We start from the raw sequence: 25,010 nt of genomic DNA on the forward strand, positions 1-25,010 counted from the left end.
TCACTAATCTAAAAAGAAGATACTGCCTTTAAAGTCTGACTGCTGCCCGTTACTGAACAGTCTGATTAGGGTACAGCAGAAATCACCTGCTAAAAAACTATTTTGCTTTATGAACCGAAGCATGTTTCTTTTTTTCAGTGGGACTCTGCCCTTTGCTCAAACCTCCACCGTGAGAATCTCTAGAAGTGCTGCCACATCTGGAACTGGGCCATCGAGATAAAGAAAATTCAAATCAATCCTTTTAATTAATTGGCCTGAAACAGCATTACTTAAGGAAGGAAGCTGACCTCCCTCCTCACCCACAGTTGACAGCCCGCGAGCTCTGGGCTGTGCCAGCCCCACGCTCAGTCCCGATCCGCAACGAAGAACCAAAGGGAACAGGGAGGATGAACGTTGAGGCTCCAGCTACAAACGTGTCCCTAGAAGGGGAAACGCGTGTCTAGATGTTTAATCCCATACCAGACCCATTACGGGATTCACAGCTTTAGAAATACACTTCAAGAAGTGTACTAAAAAATGAAAAATAAAATAATTTAATGGAAATATATTGAAGCTGAGCGTTTTAAAACCCTATTGTTATTCACCCAATTCTATTTAACATTCTTCTGTGTCACTGACTACTTAAAAGGTCTTATACGAACAAATTACTCAGTTGAAACAAGAGCACTCAGCTCTTGCACAATCAAGATCTAAGTAAGGGTACTAAATTTTAAATTATTTTTTATAAAGTAAAGATTGTATGGATGCTGTGTAAACTGCTTTTCTACATAAAAGATATCAGTAAGTTAGGTTTTTCTTTTGACATTCTGTGCACAAAATCCCCAAGTTCACAGGGCCGTGCCCAGAGTTTGCATAAAAGCAGACACTGGAACGACTCCTCCTGCCACAGCCAACCATCCCACCCCGCTCCACAAACCTCAGCCATCTTCAGAAGAGAAAATAATTCTCACAACTTTCCAAACTTCGAAAAATCTGTTTGAATTTTAAGGCTTTTTGTCAATGAGTTTACTTCTGCAAAAATACTGTCTCTTAGTGAAAGAAAGTACATGCAGAATTTGGTTTGTTCAGCCTGGAGAAGAGGAGGCTCGGGGAGACCTCATGGTGGTTGCAGCTTCCTCACAAGGGGAGGATGAGGGACAGGCACTGAGCTCTTCTCTTTGGAGACCAACGACAGAGCCCGAGGGAACGGCAGGAAGACGTGCCAGGGGAGGTTTCGGTTGGACATTAGGAGAAGGTTCTTCACCCAGAGGGTGCTGGACACTGGAACGGGCTCCCCAGGGAGCTGTCACGGCCCCAAGCCTGACAGTGTTCAAGAAGAGACTGGACAATGTCCTCAGACACACGGTGTGAACTGTGGGGTTGTCCTGTGCAGGGACAGGAGTTGGACTTGATGATCCTTATGGGTCCCTTCCAACTCAGGACATTCTATGTTTCTGTGAATTCCATACAGGACCAAACTGGTAGTGATATCACAAAGCTTCTGAGAAAATACGTGTGCTGACTTCACCACAGCAGCACCAGCAGGCACTTCAATAATATTTCCCTTATTGAAAATTAATGCAGTCTCTGAATTTTAAACATAAATGAAACATATTAGTTTTAGATTATTTTTTGCGAGTCAATAGTCAGAATTTAATATGATGATGTGTATAGATTGCCTTGATTTTTTTCCTCTTATCCAGTGCTTGCAGCCTATGTGCATTTAAACTAAAAATATTTGATACACACTAAATATAAATTATTTGCTTGGAGATCTTTCAGGCATGAAGAAAAAAGCCTCTTAAAATAAATTTAAAATATTATATGCTTGATGGTGTATAACCAAAGGTTTAATCTCACCACTAAAGGGGCAGTTGCTGTGATTCCGCAATAACCCTGCAGACAATAATCAAGACAGCTCCTGTTGTTCTCTCAGTAAAATCATGGTAAACACAGCATGGATATATTGTAATTTGGTATCTGTAAGATCAACTGCTATATCTCACAGTAACTCATAATATAAGATTTCATTCACCATTAAATGTACATTTTCCTCAGATGCCATACAAAACTGTTATTTACTAAGTATGTTTTCTATTAACCATAGATTGCCAACAGAGAAAAAAGTGCCCACAGATAATTTTTTACATAACAAACGATTTCTTTCTAAGCATAACAAACTAAGCTTTATCACACATTCTATTGGGGGGAAAAAAGAGGAAAACATTACTTTCACACTGTTTTAGCACACCTGGGGTAGGTGGGAGCAGAATTTCCGTACTTGCTCCGGAGTTAGGAAAAAACACAAGAAGAATAACTAATTCCACCCTGGGAGTACCTTTTCACCAACCAGGCAAATTCGGCATTCATCCCACAAGGTTACTCGGGGATATTTAGAAGTATAAACACTAAGGTTCAGTATATTCATGGTTTAAAGTAATAGTATCAGTGGAAAATACATACACTTTTTAAAGTGAGTACACTGCAATAATTCTGAGCTCTCACTAACTATAACCCCCAAAACATGCTAGTAGCATTTGGCTATCACTAGAATAAATAGCAGTACTTTACTAAAATACAACTAGGTTACTCATCAGTATTTTAGGCATGTAATCAAACATTTTTCACTTACCAGTGCTGGATTTTCTCTTGGCAGCTAGTGACCACCTGTCATTAAAACAGATAACTACTCATGAAAAAACAAGGCTAAGCACACAGCTGCAATGTCAATGCATCAGAAACTAGAACAGTAGCTTTACAGATTTGGTGGTGTCTCTATATACATTTTTATTTGTCAGTGCAAAGGCATGTGTATGGTAGTTCTTAAGCTGCACATTTTATCACACACTAATGCAGACTGATAACCACACGAAAAAAAAATCACAGCTTTTCAATTCATATTTTGGTACAATACTTGCTCCATAACTATTAGGTGACACACGACACAAGATAAGTAGCAGTTTGTTCAATCTGCAGATCTATTTCCATTGTTACATGTTTGCAGAATAAGAAAATAACATAAATTACAGCACCACATCAATGTAACTTCCATACTCATTAAAAAACAAAAACAGATGAACGCTACAGCACCAAAACCATTTTTTCCTTTATCAGTACATCAACCAATGTTTCCACTGGCCATTTTAACCTGAGAAAGCACATATTGATTTTGTGGTGTTTAAATGCAAGGATATTTGACTTCATTATGGGCTGCTGCCTTCTCTTCTGTTCTCTCTGGGTGTCAAAAAAAGAGGAAATTTTAATGTGAATATTTCACTTATTTCTTTATGCCACAGGCTTTCCCAAGAGATCCAAAATAATTTACAAAATAAAGCGCATTGTTAATTTTTTTTTTCTTTTTTAACTGTATGTCTCTTAGACTACGTAGATATAGCAAAGAGACAAGACGCTGAAACCTGTGACCTTCTCTGCCATAATTACGTGGAGATTTTGTCTTTCAAAACATATTCTGATCTCTGAATAATGGTTACCAAAAATACACCACAAACAATTTCATTCAATTATATGAAATGCAATGAAGCCATGAGGCAATTAAATATGTCTAGACATCTTCTCAAGATAAGCATTTTCTAGATTTTTTTTTTTTTTACAAACTTTGTTTTTCCCATAGCCAAAATAATGTTAACATTTGAAAGCAATTAATGAGTAAATTTGCAGAGAAAACAATAACATACATTCAAGTACCACTGAAATCACTGGAGCAGATAATTCTTTTTTCTTTTTCAAAACAACAGAAGAAACACTTTTTTTTTTAATTCAGCATATGTGCAGCTATTGCAGAACAGATCTCAGACCCTGCACTTTCTACTCATATAGGAGTAAAAAAAAATGGGACTACTTTGTGAGCTAATAATTCTTTAAACAGAATAAAGTACTTAAATGAAAAGGATCAGCTCTACATTTGTGGTTACGCTATTTCATAATCCATCAGGAAATTCAGCCAGGTAGCTCGTCCTGCATAAGCCAAGTTTAAATTTATCATTTGCTTTAAACTCCTATAAATCAAATGCCTAGCAAATATATTCCTTAATGTGCCAGCTAACTGTTTTTAAGGTTAAGAATAAATGTACAGACTTCTGTGGGGCATCAACTCAGAAATCTAATTCATACTCTTAATATTAACCGCATTTTGAGAGTAAAGTTTCCGCAGCATTTGGTAACAATGCTGACACATAACGGAGCCACCACTAACAAGTAAAAGAGCCAGAGCCTATTCTATCAATATCCTTCATTCTTTCAGATTTGGTAGTGATTAGGAAGTACACAATGCAATTAAGCACACAAAAATGTTTATGAAATCCTTTAAAAACGTCCCAGTTTGATTGCCCTGTTACAGATGAAGATGGCAAAGGCAGGAAGCTTTCCGCTCCCAATCCATGACTTTCCATGCATGAAGTGAGCTAAAAGCACAGAAAGAAAAGCCCTGCAAACCATAAGAGCAGCATGTTCATTAACCTCTACATGATAATCCTTTCCTAGCTGCATATTAACTAGTTACATATTCATAATCATTTACATTATTTAGAGGACCTTCTATGAAATCTTCCAGGCTATATCCATTAGCTACAATGTTAAAGGTTACAGAAGATAGTCTACTTAATGTTTCCGGGAAGCTTTTTTAATTAGTAAATATGTAAATTTGGCACATATGCTTTTTATGTTTTTAAAAAATAGTCCAAGAGTAAAACAGCATATAGGCATATGCCGTTTCCATCACCCTTTATCCCCCTTAAAAAACAACAACAACCAAAAAAAAAAAAGGAAAAATCAATAACACCAATCAATTTTAATTTAATTCTTCTTCTTTGATATAATCTCTCTTGAAGGGAAACTAAAGGGTGGAACCAACAACAAACATTTTCATTTCAGTAGCCAGCATAAAATGAGACCTTTTACAGAAGTGCTAAAATATACCACCTTAAAAATATTTCAGGCTGCACTTCTGGAACTGAACTCTATTAAAAAAAATAGAGAAAGAATAAATATTGAAAAACAGATGGAGATCAATTATGCATATGTCCTTTATTAGGTCAGTCCCACTGTTTGGATAACAACTGATCTTATCACAGCAAAGAAACGAATAGATGATAAATATATAAACAAATCTTTGATTCTTTGCCTTTAATCAAACACAGGAAAATCATTAGTCTATCTTCCACACATAATTTATATCTAGAGTTACAATTAAAGAATGAAAATTCCTTTCAGGGTAAATAAAATAAATGACCTGTTTGTTTGTTCATTTGAGTTCAATTTGTCTGGACACCTAGTGCCACCAACCAGCAACTATGCATTACTTTTAAGACATGGTAGTGGAAATGGTATCAATAAACTGAATTCTTCCCTTTTAGGCATAAAAACTTAAGAGTTTGTGAATGCACGCAGCTATCAATGGCTTATCTGCATACTAAAATATTTATTAAACTAGTCTTGGCAGCAAACTTAACGTTACCTAATCACGGGTGAGGTTATCAAAACAAGCTCCACTGTTGGAAAACATGTTCCATAGTCTTAAAAGAAAGCAAATGGGCAAATACCTCGTTTCCTTCATTCTCTCCATCAGTGTCTTGTTAAAATTTACTGCTTCTGAAGCCCCTGGCTGGACAGAGCCACAGCTGGGAGTGCCCACGAGAGAGCACACCTCTGGCACCGAGACCCCACGTGCAATTCCTTCTGGAGTAAAAACCAAACCATGAAAGTGGGAGATGACACGTTGGTTCTGCTCCCATCGCTAACAGGTTGAGCTATTTGAAGAGAAGCGTCTGTTGCTGCTTTGAGGGAATCTCTTGTTTCTCGGTTTCACAAACAGTCTCAGCAGAGCAGGAGGATCAGCTTTAGCCCTACGGTCACTTCCCAGGTGTTCCACTGTCCCAGTCTGAGCACAGGGCAGTGACTCCAAATCACTCCCAAACAACTCATATCACACAGCCAAAGACTTTGTTAGCTGTCTCAAGGCAGAGAATTCCTTTCATCTGCAATACTTTCTTTCCAACCTATTTAGATCCTGCCTTCTCTGGGATCTTCCATCTGAAGAGCTCAAAAACTTTTCCATGAATTAAAGAGTGCAGCACTGATTTTGCAGGCTGAGTAATTTCACCGCTAACCCTGGCCAGGAACAGGGCTGGAAACCGAAGCCAGATCTCCTAACTCAGTAGCCAGGCACTACCATCACTTGCAGCGTTTCCTTGGGAATGAAGACAGGTGAGGACACTGCGGCACAAAGCTGACTCTTACCTGTACGTGCCCACAGGTCTCTAACTTCTCCACATCAACCCACCTTTCCCCAGCAGGTCCTCACCCTCATGTACAAGGGCATCTCTTTCTGCCACTTCATTTTTCCTTACTTGTTGCTTCTGAACATGCTCCCACTACTAACAGCTGCATAACATTTTCTGTGGTGCTTCTGATTATCAAGGTGATGCACAAATAGTTCTGCTCTCCTCTCCAGGCCAAGGCTATTTTGTTTCGTTGAGGTAGTTCTCCAAGGTGCAGTGCATGTGTGCGAATGTCCCTCTCTCCTAAGGAACGAGGCACTGCCTACAAAGGTGATGGTTTTAGCACGCTGAGGGCAATTCTTCTCTCTCTCATCTGTTCTGAACAGCAATAAGGCAAACTGCCAAGTCAGAATTTTATTTATGTCTCAGCTCATGAAAAATTATAAGCAACAGGGCTGGTACTGATATAATCTGTAGACAGTTTTGGGTACCAATGCTCAACCTGCTGTATCCGCGTCACACAGTGATGTTCAAGCTGAAAGAACTAGAAACCGGTGTTTTTACGATGAAAGTTAATTTCGAACAAAAATGCTGAAAATAAAAATGCCCTATCAGATTAGGAAGAGTTTCTAAATGAGTAAGAGGCTATTTCCACACTTGTGGGTATGAATGGGAAAATACGCAGCATGGCACAAAAGCAAAGTTTCTGTTTAAACAAATCACGTTAGGCGTCTAAGAGGCCAAGTAAACGTGTGCTGTTTCTACATGCATACTTGAGTATTTTGCTTCAAAACTGTGCCTCACAATCTGGCTGGTCTTCTGAAATTAGAAGCCAGGGACACAGATCTAATCCCAGCTCTGATTCTATTTCTTCTATATGGCCTTGAGCAAATCACAACCTCTCAGTCTACATTTCTTCATCTGCAAAATGGGGATAATAGTATTAACCTACCCACCTCAGAGTGTTTAATGATGATTAATTAATGTGAGAAAAGCACTCTAAAGATGTAAGAGCACTATATAAGTGATAAAGCATTATTTACCACTTGAAGAGTAATCTGAATAAAATCAGATATGCAAGTAATTTGTTTACATGTAGCAATAATATAATTTGTGACTATTTAATCTTGAATTAGTCTCACTTTAAACATCCCTTTCAATCACACTTCCAGTTACTTGGGGAAAATGACAGTATGGAATACTTTTTGTGGAAGCAGAGCAAGTAATGAGGTGGTAATTAAAGTAAGGGTCTAATAAAGTCTAAAACCAACGATTTGCCTTCAGGAGACTGTCCTTGCCCTTTTGGGCTGTGTAAATATCTCAGTCTTGACCTTGGTTCTGTTATTCAGAACCTTCCACAAACTACAGTGGAAGCATACGCTGGTTTTCTGAAATGCAGATCCACATTTGCAAGGCTCATGATAAATCCAAGCTAGTTTCCACTACTGACTTAATTCAGATGATTCCAACTCTGCAGAGTTTTAACTGCTTAACCTTCTACATTCAAGTATTTACTGCAGTTGATACACGCATGTGAGCTGCCTCCATCTGTAAATGTTTGCAGTATCAAAGCCCACTCTGCCATGCAACTCATGCATGAGATTTCTCTGTCGTTCCCCCAAACCCTAAAAGTTTACTGATGAAATAACCAGTTCACAACATGACTTTACATTAATGGGTGGTCAAATATTTAATCAACTCTTGGTAACAAGGATGTAACAAGACACACGCAAAATAAACATTTAAAATGAGTTTTCATTTATTCCTCTAGGAAACTACACGGTACTTGCCTAAAACAGAGCAATCACTGATGGAGAAAGACCGAATTAACATTTGCACAATTGTTTTTCCTAGAGCCCCATTTTCAATCAAAAAATGAAATAAAACTATTAAAAGTTCTTCAGTCTGTTGGCATACTATATGATCTAATGGAAAAGGAAGAAAGCATTTCTGAGCTCTCATATTCATTTATTACATTCATATTACTCAAAAACACTACATTTCAACGAATTATTAACATAAATCCCCCTTTGGGTGGAAATTTTTGCCTTTTGAAGAAATGTTTGGGAAGAATACTGAAGGAAAAGAGACTGAAAGAAATTTTCATCATGGCAAACATTTATTTCTAAAGGAAAAAAATCTTATTTAAAAATATAACCACAATTTTTACCCTTCTCTACAAGAAAGCAAGTGAAGATCTACTATTTGTATATTAGTTATGTACACACAAGTGGGTCAGTTTTGCAGAAAAAGTAGTATATAACTCTTATTTATCAATAAATAAAAACCAAGTTTTGACGAAAAATATTTTTGGGAGCTTAGAAATTCTATTTGAAACATCTAAGAATCAAAAAGCAGACAGAAAACGCCTCATCTCTGCCAGCTGGGAAATTCTGCCCTCTCAAGCCTATTTTATGTTGTGACCACTGCTGTGGTTACATGTCCCACAGACAAATAACTTGCAGTTCCCTTGCAGTAAGTGCACACACACACGTAAGCATGGCAGCCCTGGGACAGGCAGCCCGGCTTCCAGGAGCCAGCACCCTCCTTCCTCGCTTCCAACCATGAGTTCCCAACAACTTTATATGGCTTTGCTGTTTGTCAGTCCCCTTTGGGAGTTATTTCAACTCACAAACCCAGCAAAAACCCCAAACGCAGAAGGACGTTTTCCACTGAGTTAATGAGTTTAATTAGCTCTGAACCAACTGAGGAACAAACTAGAGTCAGGTCTCGCCTTTCCTGGGAGCAAGCAGTAGCCATGTCACATACTTCATCCGGAGACAGAGCTAAGGAACTTAATATTTTAGCTGACTCAGGTAAACATATTCATGTGGCTGTACAATACCAAAGCGAGCTCAGGTACTGAGACAGCAGCTGGCCGATGTGAGCATGGAGCTCCCACGATCTCACCCACCAAACACCTCCAGCAGGTTTTGCCGGCTTTCATGCAGCCTATGGTGCAACAGCGATTGCTGCCAGCAATACCTGACTTAACTAGCCTAAAATTGCCATGAGCCCTGGCACCTGCCTCACAGACATACCTTCAGGCTGTGGTTCAACATGCGGCTGCAGCCCTGAGTGAACTAGTCATCGTCCCTCCCTGTCCGCAGCTACTCACTCCCACCGCCTTATTCGTCCACCCCCGACACAATCTACTGGCACACATTTGTGCTGCTGCACCATCAAGCACATTAGGAAACCACACTGGCTGAAAAATAATCCAGGAAGAAAAAAAGCAGCAAAAAAAGTCAACAATAAGAGTTTGGTTTTAAGCTGTATCCCAACTCAGGTCACTGGGCAGTGTCAGAAATGTGCCACCCCAAAATTCCTCAAAAGCAGAAGCAAGCAGTCACAACAAAAACCAAGATTAAGAAGTTGTTCACCAAATTAATCTCCTTCCTGGATAACTCACGTGAACACTAATGAAATTTTTGAACAAGTGACTGAAACTGTTGCTCACAGCAGCTCTAACTTGGTACAAGCATGGCCATGGTTCAAAGGGCCAGCCCAGTTTCACCTGTTGCTGGCTCTGCACGTCCCCTGTCACACTGGGCTGGCATTTGACATGACCATTTTGGCACGAATCACTGGATTACTCTTATCAGACAGCAGTCTGATCACAAGCGCTTGTGCAAACATGGTGGAGGGATTCAGCCTTTCTACAGCAGTGAAATTGCAGCCTACGCTAATGCCAGCAGCTGCACAGTGCAGCCCAGTGTCCTAAAGCCCCACCAAGAAAAAATGAAGTCTTCGTGTAGTTGCTGCTCTGAAGGCCTCAAGATGGCAAGCTCCAAACTAGCTTATCTGCAAGACTGGAGCTTCAGATTAAAACAAAATAAAAGTTCACAATTGCAAAGGAGGAAAGAAATACATGAGGCAGGGGGTACCCAAGCTGATCTGAGAAGACAGGTTATGAGCGTGACTTCTGGAACGGAGACCTGCAACGATTATGGAGAAACTAAGGATGATTCCCAAACAGTACCCTGGCCGCTGCTTCTACTCACAAAAGCTGTAGACACATCTAAGAGCAGCACAATTCAGTAACATTTAGATTTTGTGGATATAATCCCATCTACATATCTTAGTTACCAATGAGGCAGGACACATAGAGACTTGTCCTCTCCAGAATAAAGGCCAATGCTCTTTGAATGCTTTTGTGAATAGATTGACTTCAAGTACCATGAAAAAAATATTTAAGATCTGTTAGTTTATTTCACAATTCTTGATCCTATATAAACCAGTGTGTATTTCGTTCATACTAATAAGAACATAGACAAATATTGACTACAAAAAGTAAAAGTGATGATCAGTTAACACTGGAGGAACAATAAGTATTACATTGAAAGCTTCCAGATAATGACTGAATTAGCCCTTTTACTTGAAAGCAGTACAAGATAAAACATTAGTGGAACCCACTACTACAAAAAAGCACTGGGCAGGGTGGAATGGATGCCATCACAGGTTTCTGATGAGGTAATTGTCCGGGTACCTTTTAAAAAGGAGTGTGTCAAACCAAGCTTCAGATATTATTTTAACTTTCTTCAACAGCTATATTCCAAAATTAGGTCCTGCTCCATTGGTGTCTCGTACCCAGATTTCTATAGATTCTGCTCACTTGGATGCAGGCTGGAAAAAGTGCAATACCCTGGGAGACGCTGCACTGGAAAGCACACTGAATCACATCTGCTGAGCCCGCAGGCAAGCGGTTCCAGATTTCCAGGGGCTCCTGCAGCAGTGTGAAGTGTACCAGACTCCACTCAGTCTCACTGCCCTTTTTCAGACTGTAGAAACAGTTTTAAAACGGACAAGCTGCTGATTTCCTAGTACAGATACTACTTGAAAAAGACTTAGAGAGAAGCAGCCAGCCTCAGAATTAACTTGTGTAGGAAGAAAACAATTTAAAAGAACATAAGTTTCGGATTCTGTGATTTGTTTCCCCATAATCAATCCACAAGTTGTTTAACTTTAAAAACTCCAAGTACCCAGGATCTTGAAAACAATTTGTAAATTAAAGATCATACAACTCCAACATATAATTTCATAAAAATTAAGAATATGTCATAATACACACTGGCCAATGAGTTACAGTAATAGCTACACTAAATCTAATTGTGCTTTGTTGTCATGATGAGTGACGGGAGAGTCACTTCCTTGACCTAATTTTCCTAGAAGGAAAATTTTTAAAAAGTGCTTGTCAGTGCTATGAAAAAGAAAAAAAAAAATCCTGTTGCCAGCTCACACTGGAATCCTTCAGATTCTCCATGCCTGTGTTTGCACTCGACAAATGTCTCTTGGGTCTAATTGGTTCTCTAATGTCTCCCATTACACGTATCTTCATTGCCTTGCTCAGAAACTATAGAATGTATCAGCCCACTGTAAACTCACTGGTTACACAAGTCTTACCAAATTACATAGATCCGACTTGTCAACTTCCTATCAGTTAGTAATCCCAACCCATTTGATTGTAGGCATAAATGTATATCAAATATTATATTTAAACGCAGGCTCTGTAGCATGAGAATCCACCTATTTAAATATTCATTTTATAATTCCTGTACTAACTTGCAATAGATTTAACACAGTATTTTCAGCTAACATATATTGCTTTTGCAAGTAATCCATGATACATACATCACATTCTTCTTGCAGAAATATTCAAAACTTTACGCAGGCACTGTGCTTCCAATGATGGTCTTTATCATGAAAATTACTAGATATTCTTCTATAATTTATCCCCAAGATACACATTCTAAGTCATGTTTTTATACAAAGTGCCTTTAGTGGGAGCACTGAAAATTGCTTTTAACAGTTTGGTCTTACTATCACTACAAATTAACAAGACGAAATCTGTCCAATAGGCAAGCAGTCCTAAACAAGAATTAAAATTACTTTTCACCAGGGGTCCTAAACCCGGAAGTTGCAGCCTCAATCAGATTAGAGATAGAAAGTCACGAACATCCTGTTCTTTTAATATTTTTAAACAGGAAGGAAGCCTCAGTTCAAGAGTTCTACAGGGCAGCTCTTTAGCACTTAAAAGCTCAAACTTGTAGGTGAACCAGGGTTGTACAAAGGCCTGGATGTTAAAATAATTCAAATATTATCTTTAATTCTGCAGATAATGCTGTATTTCACCACTACACTACAGGTTGCCTTCGGAGTAATAGGAATAAATAGATTTCTTTATACTTAATCCAGTGTCACTGAGACAGCACAGCATCACAGTAATTAAAAGAAATAGATGTGCCTGCTTAAGTGCCAATATATATATGTAGTTCTGGCTAAATAACTTTACTATTTGTTACAGTGCTTATACTACGATCACTAGTTTACCAAAGTACTGGCTAGCTAATTCTCCCTCATCTTTGTGCTAAGACCAAAACATGAGCCTTCAACTCAGTAATTTTGTGAGAAAAATATGAGTCTCTAAAAAGAGGCTGCTGAAATGGAAAGACCTTCTCCATCTTAAAATACAGTATTTTTGTAACTGAAAATATTGTTGTAATACAATTATATATATTCATTGCACAGAGGAAAAGTCTACTGTATCTCCATCATGACACTCCATCGTAACCAAGGTATGTAGTTCTTTACTATAATTTCATATTGAAACTGAAGTGTTCAATTTTTTTTAACCAATTTGCAGAAATTACATAAAGTTTCCCTAAGATAAAATATCATTTTGGTACATCAGCCTAACAGAGGCTTAATTAATGGTCTCCTGGGCCTCTTTTCCACTGGAGCAGTTTAAGAAGTGTCTTAAACTTGCTTACAGAAAGGTCTTGCCATGAACCAAGAATAATTCTACGTGGTTACGACATACGTCCGCTTACACATTAGGCCTGACTGACACTAATGTACCAGAGAATTTATTCTTCGCTAAATTCTGCCACCTTGAAAATTAACTGAAGGAGTCCAAGCAGACACGTTACTATCACCAATTATCAGTATAATGGGTTACTATCCGTGCAGAACAGACAACGCAGAGTACTCTGGCAGATCCTCTTACTGTTCATCCAGATTAATGGTCAGTTGGTTACGTAAATCTTTTAGTAAAGATCTAGTGTGCTATTCAAAAGTACACACATTTTTGCATGCCCTATTCGAGATAAGGCTCATTTTTTAGACCACATGTGAGTTATTCCGTTTTCTTACTCTTAACTGAACCAGCGTGTGACAAAGCAATGCACGCTGAAGATGAAGTCCTCTGTTATAATTGAGGAGCTCTACTGTGTCTTGGAAACAGCTTTAAAAAACTCTGTTCATATGAGAAAAATGAACAGAAAAATGGAAAGGCGTGCAGAGTGTGGGCAAATGTACTTGTGCCAGTAACGCTGCACATGACCATGAGCTCCACAATGACTCCGGCACCCACAGAGCCCACTGCAAGGCTGGGACCTACAAGCCCAGAATCACACTCAGGAGAGCCTGCTCACCTTAGATCATGAGTGTGATCTGCAGGAAAAGATATCTCAAGTTTTGTACTGTGGCCACATGTAGAACCACCCTCTGAACTCTCAGGAATCATTCTGCAGAAGAGTTTGGCTCTTTCAAACGTATTTCAAACGTAATCGGTATTCCTCAAGGCAAGTCATTAAGTTTTGATACATCCGCTCTTCCCGTTGGCCCACGAGATGACCCAGTTCAGAGACAGCCACCAGGCCCTGTGCCGGGCCTACCTGCAGGACCAGGTTTCAGAAAGGTGACTGGAAAACACACACAGGCGTGGGAAGAGGGACAAAAACACGCGTTCAAGGGAGAGCTGTGTACACACGCTTTACGCTTATGTAACTGTAACGGTCCCCGGGGCGCAGCAGGGCAGGTTCTCAGCCCGCAGGCCGGGCGCGGGCAGGCCCGGTGCCTCCCCAGCGCTCACAAGGCCGCTCCTGCCAACTCCCGCTCATCGGCCCGACGCCCGTCGTTTCAAAGGCCACCTCGGCAAGGCCGCCGCTGCCAACACCCCAGCGGAGCCTCCCGCCGCCCCTCGCCCCCGCGGCGGCGCTGCCCCTGACGGGCACCCGGGGCTGCTCCGGGTCCCCCCCGGCCGCGACCCGCCTCAACCGCGGCCCGTGACGTCAGCGCCGTCACGTGCCCGCCGGCCGCACGCAGGCCCCGGCGCGTGCCGCCCCGGGCCCGCCACGCGGGGGGGGCCTCCGCCCCCCCTCCCCCCGCCCGGTGGAGCCGCACCCCCCCGGCCCGCGCCCCCTCCGCGCGCTGCGGCCCGGCCCGGCGGCCGCGGCCTTTACCTTCTCGTGCTCCTGGCGGAGGCGGCCCACCAGCTCGGGGCTGAGCGGCGAGGCGCCGCCGGGGGCCTCCATGCCCGCCGGGCCGGGCCGGCGGTCTCTGACGGAGCCGCTCCGCGGCGCGGAAAGGGCGGCGAGGGGGAGAGGCGGCCGGGCCGGGCCGGGCCGATCTCCTCAGCAGGGCGAATGAGTCCTATAGAAATGTTTGTGCAGGGCGAAGCGCCGGCTCCAGAGCCGCATCCACGCGGGGGCCGCCGCCGCCTGGGCCCGGGGCGCCGCTGCCGGGGGAAGCATCTCACACTCGCATTCTGGGCCGCGCCGCCGCCTGGGCCCGGCTCCCGCTGCGCCGGCGGGCCGGGAGAGCGCCGGCAGCTCGGTGCCGGCCGCCGCCTGCCGCCGCCTGCCTGCTGCACTCTGGGTAGCCAGCCAGGCGGCCCGCCGCGCCCGCGGGAGGCACCCGGCTGCGAGCCGCGAGAGGCGGGCGCTCCCCACCCCCTGCCCGGCGCCGCTGCCGCCGGCCCCGCCGGCTCCCCCCGCCGCCGCGGGGGGCACGGCCGCCGCCTCCCGGCCCCCGCCACGGGGTCGGGCAGCCCCCCCGGGGGCGATTGCGGCCTCCCCAGGGGCACGGCCTGGGCCTCGGCTCGGCGCTGCCGGGGCCTGGCAGCGCTCGGTGTCCCAACGGCCCGGGGGCCCTTGGCCCTGCACTTGTTGGGAGCGCAGGCCTTGGGTTCAGGGAGTAGAACCATCATCCATAAGGTGTTTTGGTCAGCCTACAATAACCCTTGATATGCATAAACACCTGCATGGCTCTGAGAGCAGGGAGGTGATGTCACAGTAACTGATCCGGGCAGCCTGCTCTGTAGTTTACATTGTCAGGACGTCTGGCAGTGAATAAACAGTCGGTTATTATAACCTAAAGGATGGCAAAATATTTTTAGATGCCCTGAAATCAGTCGCAGCAGCAGTTGGGCTTGCCTAGATGGGAAAGTTACTGCATGGGACGAGAGTAGCAGACAGCCACTTTTGGAGTAGCATGGAGTAATTTATGCGTGGTAAATTCATTAGCTAATTTCGTGAATGGCGTTAGACATGTCCAAAGTAATGTGTTGGTAATGGCACGGAGCCATGCTGACCGGCACAGTGGGTCACAGCACTGCTGCAGACCTGAGGAACCTCCCTGGTGCTTGACTGGCTGCTGCAATTCTAGCTGGTGTATTTTTAATTTCTACTTACTAAACACCTCATAGGTGGGTTCAGTTATAGACAGACCTTGTGTTTACTGCTGCACCTTTCCCTTAAGCAAACAGGGGTTTGTAAACACCCAGCATATATATTTGCCAGTGGAGTAGAGGGGCTTCAGGAACTGGTAGGCATGTCCTAAGATGGAGGTATAAAGGTGCATCTTCCATATGTTCATATGAAGGGCTTCCTTCTACAAAAGAAACATTTCTGTGAGCAGAACTAACTCTGTATACACCACAAAAGAACTGTTTGTGTTATGTAGATGACACAGTATGCGCTGTGCACTGTTCTAAATGCAGGTTCCCATCCCCCTTAAAGAGCTTGTTAAAGCTCCACAGATGAGGAATTCAGAAACAATTTTCAAAGCATGGTTACTCAAGCTGGAAGTTAGCTTTTAGCCAGACTTCAATACAGCTTCCAATGTTGCATATAAAAATTTGCAACTGCAGCTGGGTAGTTTGGTTTATGAAATAACTACATCCATAATCTTCAAGAATAATTGAAAGATAGCTGAAAACTCTGGCACACGTTTGTCGCTGAGGGATTCTGGATCCTCTGAGTGGACAAGAGACATCTGTATATTGTCATCAGAAAATAGCTCACCAGCAAAAAAAAATCTCAGGTTTAAATAGGTTGTACAAATCTTGTGATCCTTCTAAATGCTCACAGTAAATAACTCACTCTCAGCCTGCTTAGAACCTCTTCTAAACTTTTCTCCAGTTATCAGGGCTCGCAGAAGAGATACTACAAATACAGGTCATTTTTAAATGCTCTAGTTTGATCCCATTTCACCTCAACTCAACTGGAGGACAAAACAGATGCACAACATAAAGACACGTATCTTAAGATTTTATTCTTTTGCCTGATGTAACAAAAAAGCACTTAACTAATGAGGAGCCACAAAGTAGGAATTTTATATCATGATTGTATTGAAGACTTCTGACAGTTGGCCAAACTAAGAGGCTACATCATTATCAGAGAAGTGACTGTATGTGTTGGTTGTAGTGACGATAGTATAGAATAGTTTACTGGATCCTTTTGTACATTTTGTTTCTCATCTGCCAACAAAGAAACATTCTAATAGTGACAGACAGATGCGATGCGGCATTTGCCAAAGAGGAGCACAAAGCCTATCTCGAAGTCACATTCTTTTGCACTTACAACCTGTACAAAACCAATGTCACCAGTGAAACTATGAAATATAAAGAAAATCAAATTTAAATTTGGACTTCTAAGCTGCAGATTTTTGTTTACTTGTTTACTACATTAAATCTTTTAGATGCCCTACCAGATGATTTTCATAAAACCTTGGGGAAAACTGGAGAACTCTCTGTAATTAAGTGGGGGAAAGGCAAACAAGCAAAGCTGCCATGTTCTCTTCCAAGTGAATGGCTTAGCAGTCAGCAGATACGCCTGTTCTGTAGCTGAAGATGTGGCTGCTGGCGGAGCTCCTACCAAAACCCAAGCTACCTAGGTTGGATGACCTTTTGAGAATGAGAGATCAGTATCATATCTTTAGTTCTGGTATAAACAGGTCAACTCTATCTGTGAGGGCAGAGGATTGGAAGCAAAGTTTTGGAGTGGTCAGGTTAAGTTTGCCGCAGAGAAAGCCAAGGGAAAAGGGAAATAAGAAGAGGACAAAAAGAGTAGACAGATGGGGGGGAAACCCCCACAGACAGTCTCTGTGTTGAGGAAAAAAAAAAAATAAAAAAAAAAAAAAACCACCACCACCCCCACCAAACAAACACCTCTGTTTTGCAAGACCAGAAACTTGAGGCTGAAAACATAGATTGATAGATTGCAACAAAAAGTCATGGATGAGGACAAGAGGGTTAAGAACCAGGTCATCCTTGGAGCTCACACACACAAGCATGTACATGCAAAGCTACGCAAAGAAGAACAGTTGCATTTAGATTGGGTGGAAAACAGGTAACGGGACTGGGGAAAAGTGACAAAAAGGAGCTCATTGTTAGCAAGTTGGAGAATAAGTGATCTTGAGACAGACCTGCCATGGGAGGAATGCATCTTTGGAAAACACGACGCAACCTACAAAGACCACCTCAGTTGTCAGCACACAGAGATAGTTGGTAACATGAATAGCGAATGAACTCTCCAGGCCAACAGAAAATTCCCTGATCTGCTTCAGGAAAATTTCATACTCCATCTTCAGGCAGGAAATCAACATGCTAGAACTGTGGGGTTTTTTTCTTGGATCTGACTCTGAACTAAATATTTTCAGGTGTTTGGTTTTTTAACCACAACTGTTACACCATAGTACATCATTGTGGTTGTAGGCAACCTGCTTTCTACATGGCTGACTACAAGACTTGAAACAAGGCATGGCACTAATCCTAATGGATAGTTTGTTAAAGATATTGCTTCAGTTGGAACAAAAAATCCCAGCCCAGTATTCTCATGTTAAAGCTAACTCATAATCAAAATGCCGTAACAGAAGGTCCATCTTAGAATTTTATGTAATTCTGGATGCAACACTCACCATGCATGTTCATTTTGAAGTTTTAGCACCTTTCAAGTTCCTTTTAAAGATTAAAAGCCTTTCTTTGTTGCTGTGACTTGCCAGGAAGATAAGTGCACCAGCAAATATTTAAGAATAACTGTCTCCACTCCACCAGCAATAATTGAATTTTTTCCTATCCAGAAGTTTTATTCTGAACAAGACCACTATTAACTTTTAATAAATATTCTTAAGATTGCAGATATGTCCTTTTGGAGCATCATTTTGCAAAAAAATATGGCCATGAAACTCTCTCCCAGTCCCTCTGGGCTCAGTGAAACTAGCTAGAGGAGTGAAGCTCTGCAATGCTTGCAGAGCCATGGTCAAAGCATGCATCTCCTTCAGTCCAATCAGTTTAAAATGGCCACTATTTTTTGTGTTTGGGTGATGACAATGGAGTCAAACTACTAGATACTTTTCATTGTCCAGGTCTAGAACAAGCAAGGTTTTTAAATGGTTGTTGGTCCAAAACATCAGCACACGATACTGACATTAGCATGTTCCTCTCTCTCACCTTTTCTCATTAGAGAAACATATGAAGCTTCATGGATGACACCACCACAGTATTCATTTTTCATTTACATACTTAAACACCTGAACTTATGCTTAAAGTGTAGTTTTTAGGGGCACTAGGTGACAGCTAAGTATTTATTTGCTCAGTGTCACCAACTTTCCCTTATGCTTGCCATCCATCCACCCAACTATCCCATCTTCAACACTGTGATATCTGAGAACCATCAAACTGATGCACCCTCAGGTTCAGTTTTTCAGCAGGATTGTGTATTTAGTAGGTTGACGTTTATTTGTTTCTCCTCTGCAGGAAGAAAAAGGAGCCTGATTTTCTGTTACATTAAGGTTTAAGCTACTGGACCTTAAGACCCATCAATACAGTATATTGCATTTCTACATTGGTAGTGACAAAGAGGAGCCTGAATGTGCATATTGGACTCGGTCAAGATACAGAAAATAGTCAGAAATTACCCATACATGTGCACATTACCACATATATGTGGGAGCAGCTATTTAAGAAAAGCTGGGACAGGGTATAAGATTTCTGGTGGGACCATCCATAGAAATTTTATTTCCTGATCCAAAAGGCACCTATGTGAAATATGTGGTATCTTTAGAAGGCAAGAATGGCAACTATTAGTATGCATTATGTTTTAATCTTATTATGTGTTTGTTAATAATAATAATAATTTATTTTATGCTATCACACAATAACACTCCAGGCCCCTGGCAGCAACACAGCTGACTGTATCCCAGCTTTTATACCACAAGCGCTGTCCTGGTTGGTTGAATACATGAAACTTGGCGGCTTTATTTGTATGCTTTGTAGTTGCTTCTGCCATCTTTGATTAGTATCACCTGGAAGTCCCAGCTTTTCTGCATGTAGTCGCACCCAAGAGGAAAGCCTAACTCAGAAAAGATTAGTGTCACTTTGTTTTTTCCGCCCTCATCTTTTCCCTGTAAAGGAGGAGAGCTTTCTGATCATGGCAGTATATCAGTAAAGAGAGCCGGCATAGCTGAATACCTTAAGGGCCTCCATCTCCTCTCATATGTACCAGAATTAAAGCTGGTATAACTCTGTTGACTTCAGTGGTGATTTATACCTGCATAAGTGAAAGCAGAATCGAATTGAGTTTTTTATGAGGGATACTACGAAATTTGTTCTTTTAGTTTGTTAAACAGACAGTACCAAATTCACATTTACATTAAAAAGAAGATTGTGACCTTCAGGATGTCTTTTTCCAAATCTGTTTACTCCTGTACTCATTTGCTAAGGTGCTGACAAGGGTGGCAGAGCTAGAGCAGTGTTCATACAGATCCAGGGAGCAGATTTAAGGGTCTTCCCAATGCAAATGCACAACTTTTCTAGCAGTTGGACACAAACTCTCTTCAGTATAGGCACCAGCAAACATGCACACACAGTCTGCACACAAAAGCCAAAGCTGGCAGTGCATAAAATTTGCATGAAGGTCTGCGCTTCACTTTCACAAACTAAAAGGTGGCTGTCAGACTTTGGCTCATGACAGTGTGTCTGATACAGGTCATGCATTATGTTCAGACATAAGCCACCTGGACCAGACCCATGAGGAATTCCAAACCAGAAGTGGCCTTGTTAAATACTCTGTTACTGGGTGTGTTTTTCCGCTAATTATTGATCAAGAGCAGGTCATATACCATTATTTTTTTGCTGTAGCAGAGACAGCCAGTTTGACACTGTTAAACTCTCAGAAAGCTGTTCCTTTGGTTTCCAGTTTGAAGGCCCAAAAGGAGATGTGCCTGCTAATTGGGTATTTCACACTGTCTTGTTTCAAAGTGAAAAAGTGGCATTTCTCCTGAATAAGTGGATTCTCTACACTGCAGCAAACCAGCATCACAACCTTAAACTGCTTCTCAAACTTTTAACCTGAGTTTCTGGGGCTGAAGTAAAGCTTATAACTACAAAGGTTTGGTTTATCATTACTTTCAATTAATAACTTCGTCTATCCTTTTAATTGTAATTTCTTATTCACTTCAGGGAACTATTTACATATATTTACATATACTTATTTATACACTTTAACAGATGTACTCATATGAAAACAGGGCGTTTCCCTGACAAGCTTAAGCCTGTTTCCCTATCATTCAACTTCCCTTTCATTTCACCCTTTATTTAGCTTCTTGACATTTATTCTATTCTAGAATACTGCATTTGTTGCTAAATACATCTTTGGTTTCCCTGATATCCTACCAGTTTTGTTTAATTCCTCTCAGTAAAATGCCAAATTATATTGTGCATTACGTTCATTTTTAAGAAAACAACTGGGACAGGACTATGGCAAACTGAAGGAAGCCAGAAACTACTGTCTTCTGCTGCTACAAAACCAAAAGCATATTACAATTTACTCCTGCATGCCCTTTCTTAAGCATGTAATCCGAATTACTGAGACAGTCCTCATGGCTTCGGTGGAAGTACTTACGTGACCATGGGCTCTCCTCAGGGGAAAATTTCAGATGTCTTGTCTAAGAGTTCCTCTGGAGGCTCTAGGCTGAGGAGACTTGTAGCACAATTTGAACTTTTTTTTTTTTTTTTTTTTTTGCATCACCAGATAAAATCTGGCCTTGGTAATAGTGAGAAATCATTACCATCTGAATTCTAATCCATGGCATATGGAATCAGGGCTGGGTGGTCTCATTATAACTTCTAGGAGAGCAAACCTCATCTCATAAACCACCACTGCAGGTGGCACTTGAAGTGGAGGTCTCTCAGCTCAGTCCTGTAAATCCAGCGCTTTTTACCACTGTTGATTTCACACAGCATCTTTAGAAAAGAAAATGTAACAAAGTCAGCTAGCTTTCTATTTTCTGACTCCTGAAGAGTTCCACTAGATGTTTCTCATTATTATTTAGAGAAAGGAGGAAAAAAAAAAAAAGAAAGAAAAGAAAAATATGCATTTGTTATGTGGAATGATGTAAACTACAAATATTTGAGCGAATCTCAGTGAGATGACCTCAGCCATTTAGGCTAGCAGTCATGGGCCCCAAAGAGGAGAATGCTTCCAAAGATGCCATCTGTGTTGTCAGGACACGTATACAAATAGATCTGATTTTATACAACACAACAAATCAGGACTGATTAGGCTCCTATGCAAAAAATAAACAGGTATTTCCACATCCTTCAGCATATCAAATGTAACAAATCTAGTTGACTAATAGTTTTGGAGATTCATAAACTATTTTAATCAACCTGAACTGGGCACCATATCAATTTACAAGCTGAGCCTTAATCTATGTGTGTTTATATGTATTTATTGCATTGCATTGCAAGAAAGTTACTGCCTGGCCATCTTAGCTCTCTTTCAAAGTACTGTGCAAGCCTGGTCCACTCTGCTACAGCGACAGCTAGCAGGCATCCTTGAGCAGCATCTCTGTATTTTAAAACTTACATGGAAAATTGTAGCTGGCCCAAAGGAAAGCCCAACAACAGCCAAGACATCATTGCCCATGCTGGCAGGACTGGAAGGACAACACTTCAGAGCATCCACTCAACAAGATGTTTGATCAGTTGATCGGTGGTGGTAGCTCAGTGAGGGGGAGATGCAACAATATTTACTGTGCTCAGGAAGCAAAGTAGGTAGGGCTGTTTCTGTGTGAAAAACCCCCAACTTTGGAACAGACACATTTGCTCTTGCTAAAAATAGCCAGGCTCTGTTCTAAAACAAGTTTTTGACATGGGAAGGCCGTGACAGTGCAACTTCCATTTACATACAGAAGTAATGCTGATGAACAGAGAGGATATTATTGTAGTTCAGTGAAGAGCAGACACTCTTTTTACTATTTGATTTCAACGTATTTTGAATTATACTTTTCCAAAAGCATCTAGGATTTGAGATGTATATTTATATACAATAAATCAAAAGAAGTGAAGAAGTGACAGAATAAGGAACTGAAGATTTTCAATAACGTGTTTAATTTTAAAATTACAAGAGCACAAATGCACAAAATCTTCAAGGCCTCCATCCAACAAAGCACTTACATGTATACTTAATTTTAAGTCTCCCTACAGTCATGCTTTGCTGGATTGAGGCATAACAACGGTAAACTTCTAGGCCAAATTCTGGACAGAATTCAATAGATGCAGATGTCTTTAAAAGGAAACAATATGTGTATGTAGAAAGCACATCTCTAGACACGCATGCCTGATCACTTGCATTCATGCTCTGAAATTGTCAAACGCATGAGCATTTGTTTCCCCAGATTTAAAATACTTGCCTGTTTAACACAGACCCACAGAGGTGCTTTGCTCTGCCAGCAGAAAAAAAAAAAAAATGGTCTCTGCCCAGAAGACCTTCCAGTCTGAAATTTGGGCAGATGAATGGCAGGTAAAACGTAGGAGGGGATGAGAATGGAGGAGAGCTGGAGTAATAGGCTCACACAGTTATTCATTATAGACATGTGCGTTTTGTGGTTGCCAAGTTATAAGTTTTAAATATAGAAGCTTACTTTTATGTAGAAGTAATAATTATTAACAGAACACAAATCTTAGGAGGCTCTACAGATCATTTTGACAATCCAGAGTGAATGGGAGTTTTGCCACTCATTTCAATAGAGTCAGGCTTTTATTCTGAGTGTCTCCTTTAACCCATATGTCCCCAAAAGAGAGTGCACACAAATCTTTATAGCCCACAGGTCTGCCCTGTGGAAACTTGGGTGTAGACATCTATCGATGCCCTGCTCTCAGGAGGAACAGCTGTACACAGCAGCACACCAAGAAGCAACAAACCCTTCTCCAGCCTTTCTTTATAGCCAGCCCTTCTAATTAACCTTGCTGTCACCCCAAAGCCAAGGAGGAGACTCTTACAAGAGAGGAGGATACCTCACCTGCAATTCTGCAGTACTTTTCTGAGATTAAAGGTGTGTGGAAATACAGCAGTACAGGAGTGCTGGGACAGAATGGCCCGCGCTGATGGCCACGCTCAGAGCTCACTCCCACACACCCCAGGAACCGTAAATGCTGCGTTCCCCTGGCTCGCACAGGAAAAGAGGCTTCAAACTGTCAGGCAGCAGCTCTCGCTATTCACTTTCAGTTTTGAAACAGCTGAGAAGTGGAGGCTTTGAGGAAATCTGGGTCCAGTTTTTATTTTTAGATATACTGCCAGGGAAATAAATCACAATAATGATTTTCAGTAATTTTTATAGGAGAACTGACAACTCACTGTGGTGACTCAGTATTTGCAGAATGCCCTACAATATTGTGTTAAGCACTTTAATTCCATCTTTGATTAAAAGAATTCAAGGGATCAGGGCTTTGTTCCTTGAGCACTTTGGAGGTCTTTGAGTGTGAGGAGGGAAAAAGCTAGCAATGGGCAAACTTCATCATTCTTGTTGCAGTAGACACTTTTAAGGAATCATGCAATGTTACATGGAGTTATTACTCTTTTAATATTTCAGAATTTGCACCCCACCTAAAATAGATAAAATTCACTTATTACAGACATAGAAGCTAACCTTAGTAAAGTCACTGGTAAAGCTGGAGTAATACATGGGTTGGTCATGCTCTTGCCCAGGTTTGATTGACCTGTTGGGGAGCAAAAAACCTCTCCAGAAATATTATTCTAGTAGCAAAATACCTTTGAGGTACTAGCAAAGAGTTCAGTACTCTAAAAAGTGGTTAACCCTATTTGTCAAAAAAAAAAACCAAACCCAACATGTTAAGGCTGAAGAAACTGTGACACCCCCTCTAAACCAAGGTACAGGCTCCAAGTAAAGAAACTGGCAATAGTTCGCTGACTTCAACCTGGCTCCACACTGTCTGAAAGGTCCATTCACAGAGAAGTTAATGCAATATCTTAGCCTGAATTACCTCCTTTTTATCACTACCTCCATGCTATTTAGATATAGATTTTTCTTTAGTTAAATGTACTTGTTAAATTTTAATGTTCTTTTGAAGCACTGATAAATTCAAATACCACTCTACACAGCTTGCTGGGTCCAAAGAGTCACACGGTGGGAGCCGAGCTGTACTCAAGCCATGCTGAAGTAGTTTAGCTACAGCAGAGGATTATTTTTTTCCAGTATAGGCATGATGTAATAACCACACAGCTTATGAGCTTTAACTAGTTAGCGGTGTCCCATTTTATTATAAAACACTGTAGTAAGTTATGGTTGAAGCAGATCTTCCCCCAAACTGCCCTACGCTATGATCGGATTTGCGCCCTCCCACCAGGGCAGACCCTCAGCTGTCTGCACCAGCCAGACGTGCCCTTGTCCGTGGGGCCACACAGGCCGTCACTGTCCTTTTTGCTGAGGGCA

General features: G+C 41.5%; 1 protein-coding gene across 1 annotated transcript in view; it reads right to left on the bottom strand.

The window, feature by feature from the left end:
* URI1 (URI1 prefoldin like chaperone) overlaps positions 1-14,938 on the bottom strand; it is a 42,485-nt gene extending 27,547 nt beyond the window's left edge. Inside the window, exons 1-2 of the mRNA XM_065640800.1 lie at positions 14,459-14,938; positions 2,612-2,646 (exon numbers count right to left, since the gene is read on the bottom strand). Of these exons, the coding sequence (XP_065496872.1) occupies positions 2,612-2,646; positions 14,459-14,530 (107 nt within the window). The 5' untranslated portion in view covers positions 14,531-14,938. The remainder of the gene's footprint in view (positions 1-2,611; positions 2,647-14,458) is intronic.
* Positions 14,939-25,010: the final 10,072 nt, after the last annotated feature.

Source organism: Caloenas nicobarica, chromosome 9 (assembly GCF_036013445.1).
Source record: "Caloenas nicobarica isolate bCalNic1 chromosome 9, bCalNic1.hap1, whole genome shotgun sequence".
NCBI classification, from domain to species: Eukaryota; Metazoa; Chordata; class Aves; order Columbiformes; family Columbidae; genus Caloenas; species Caloenas nicobarica.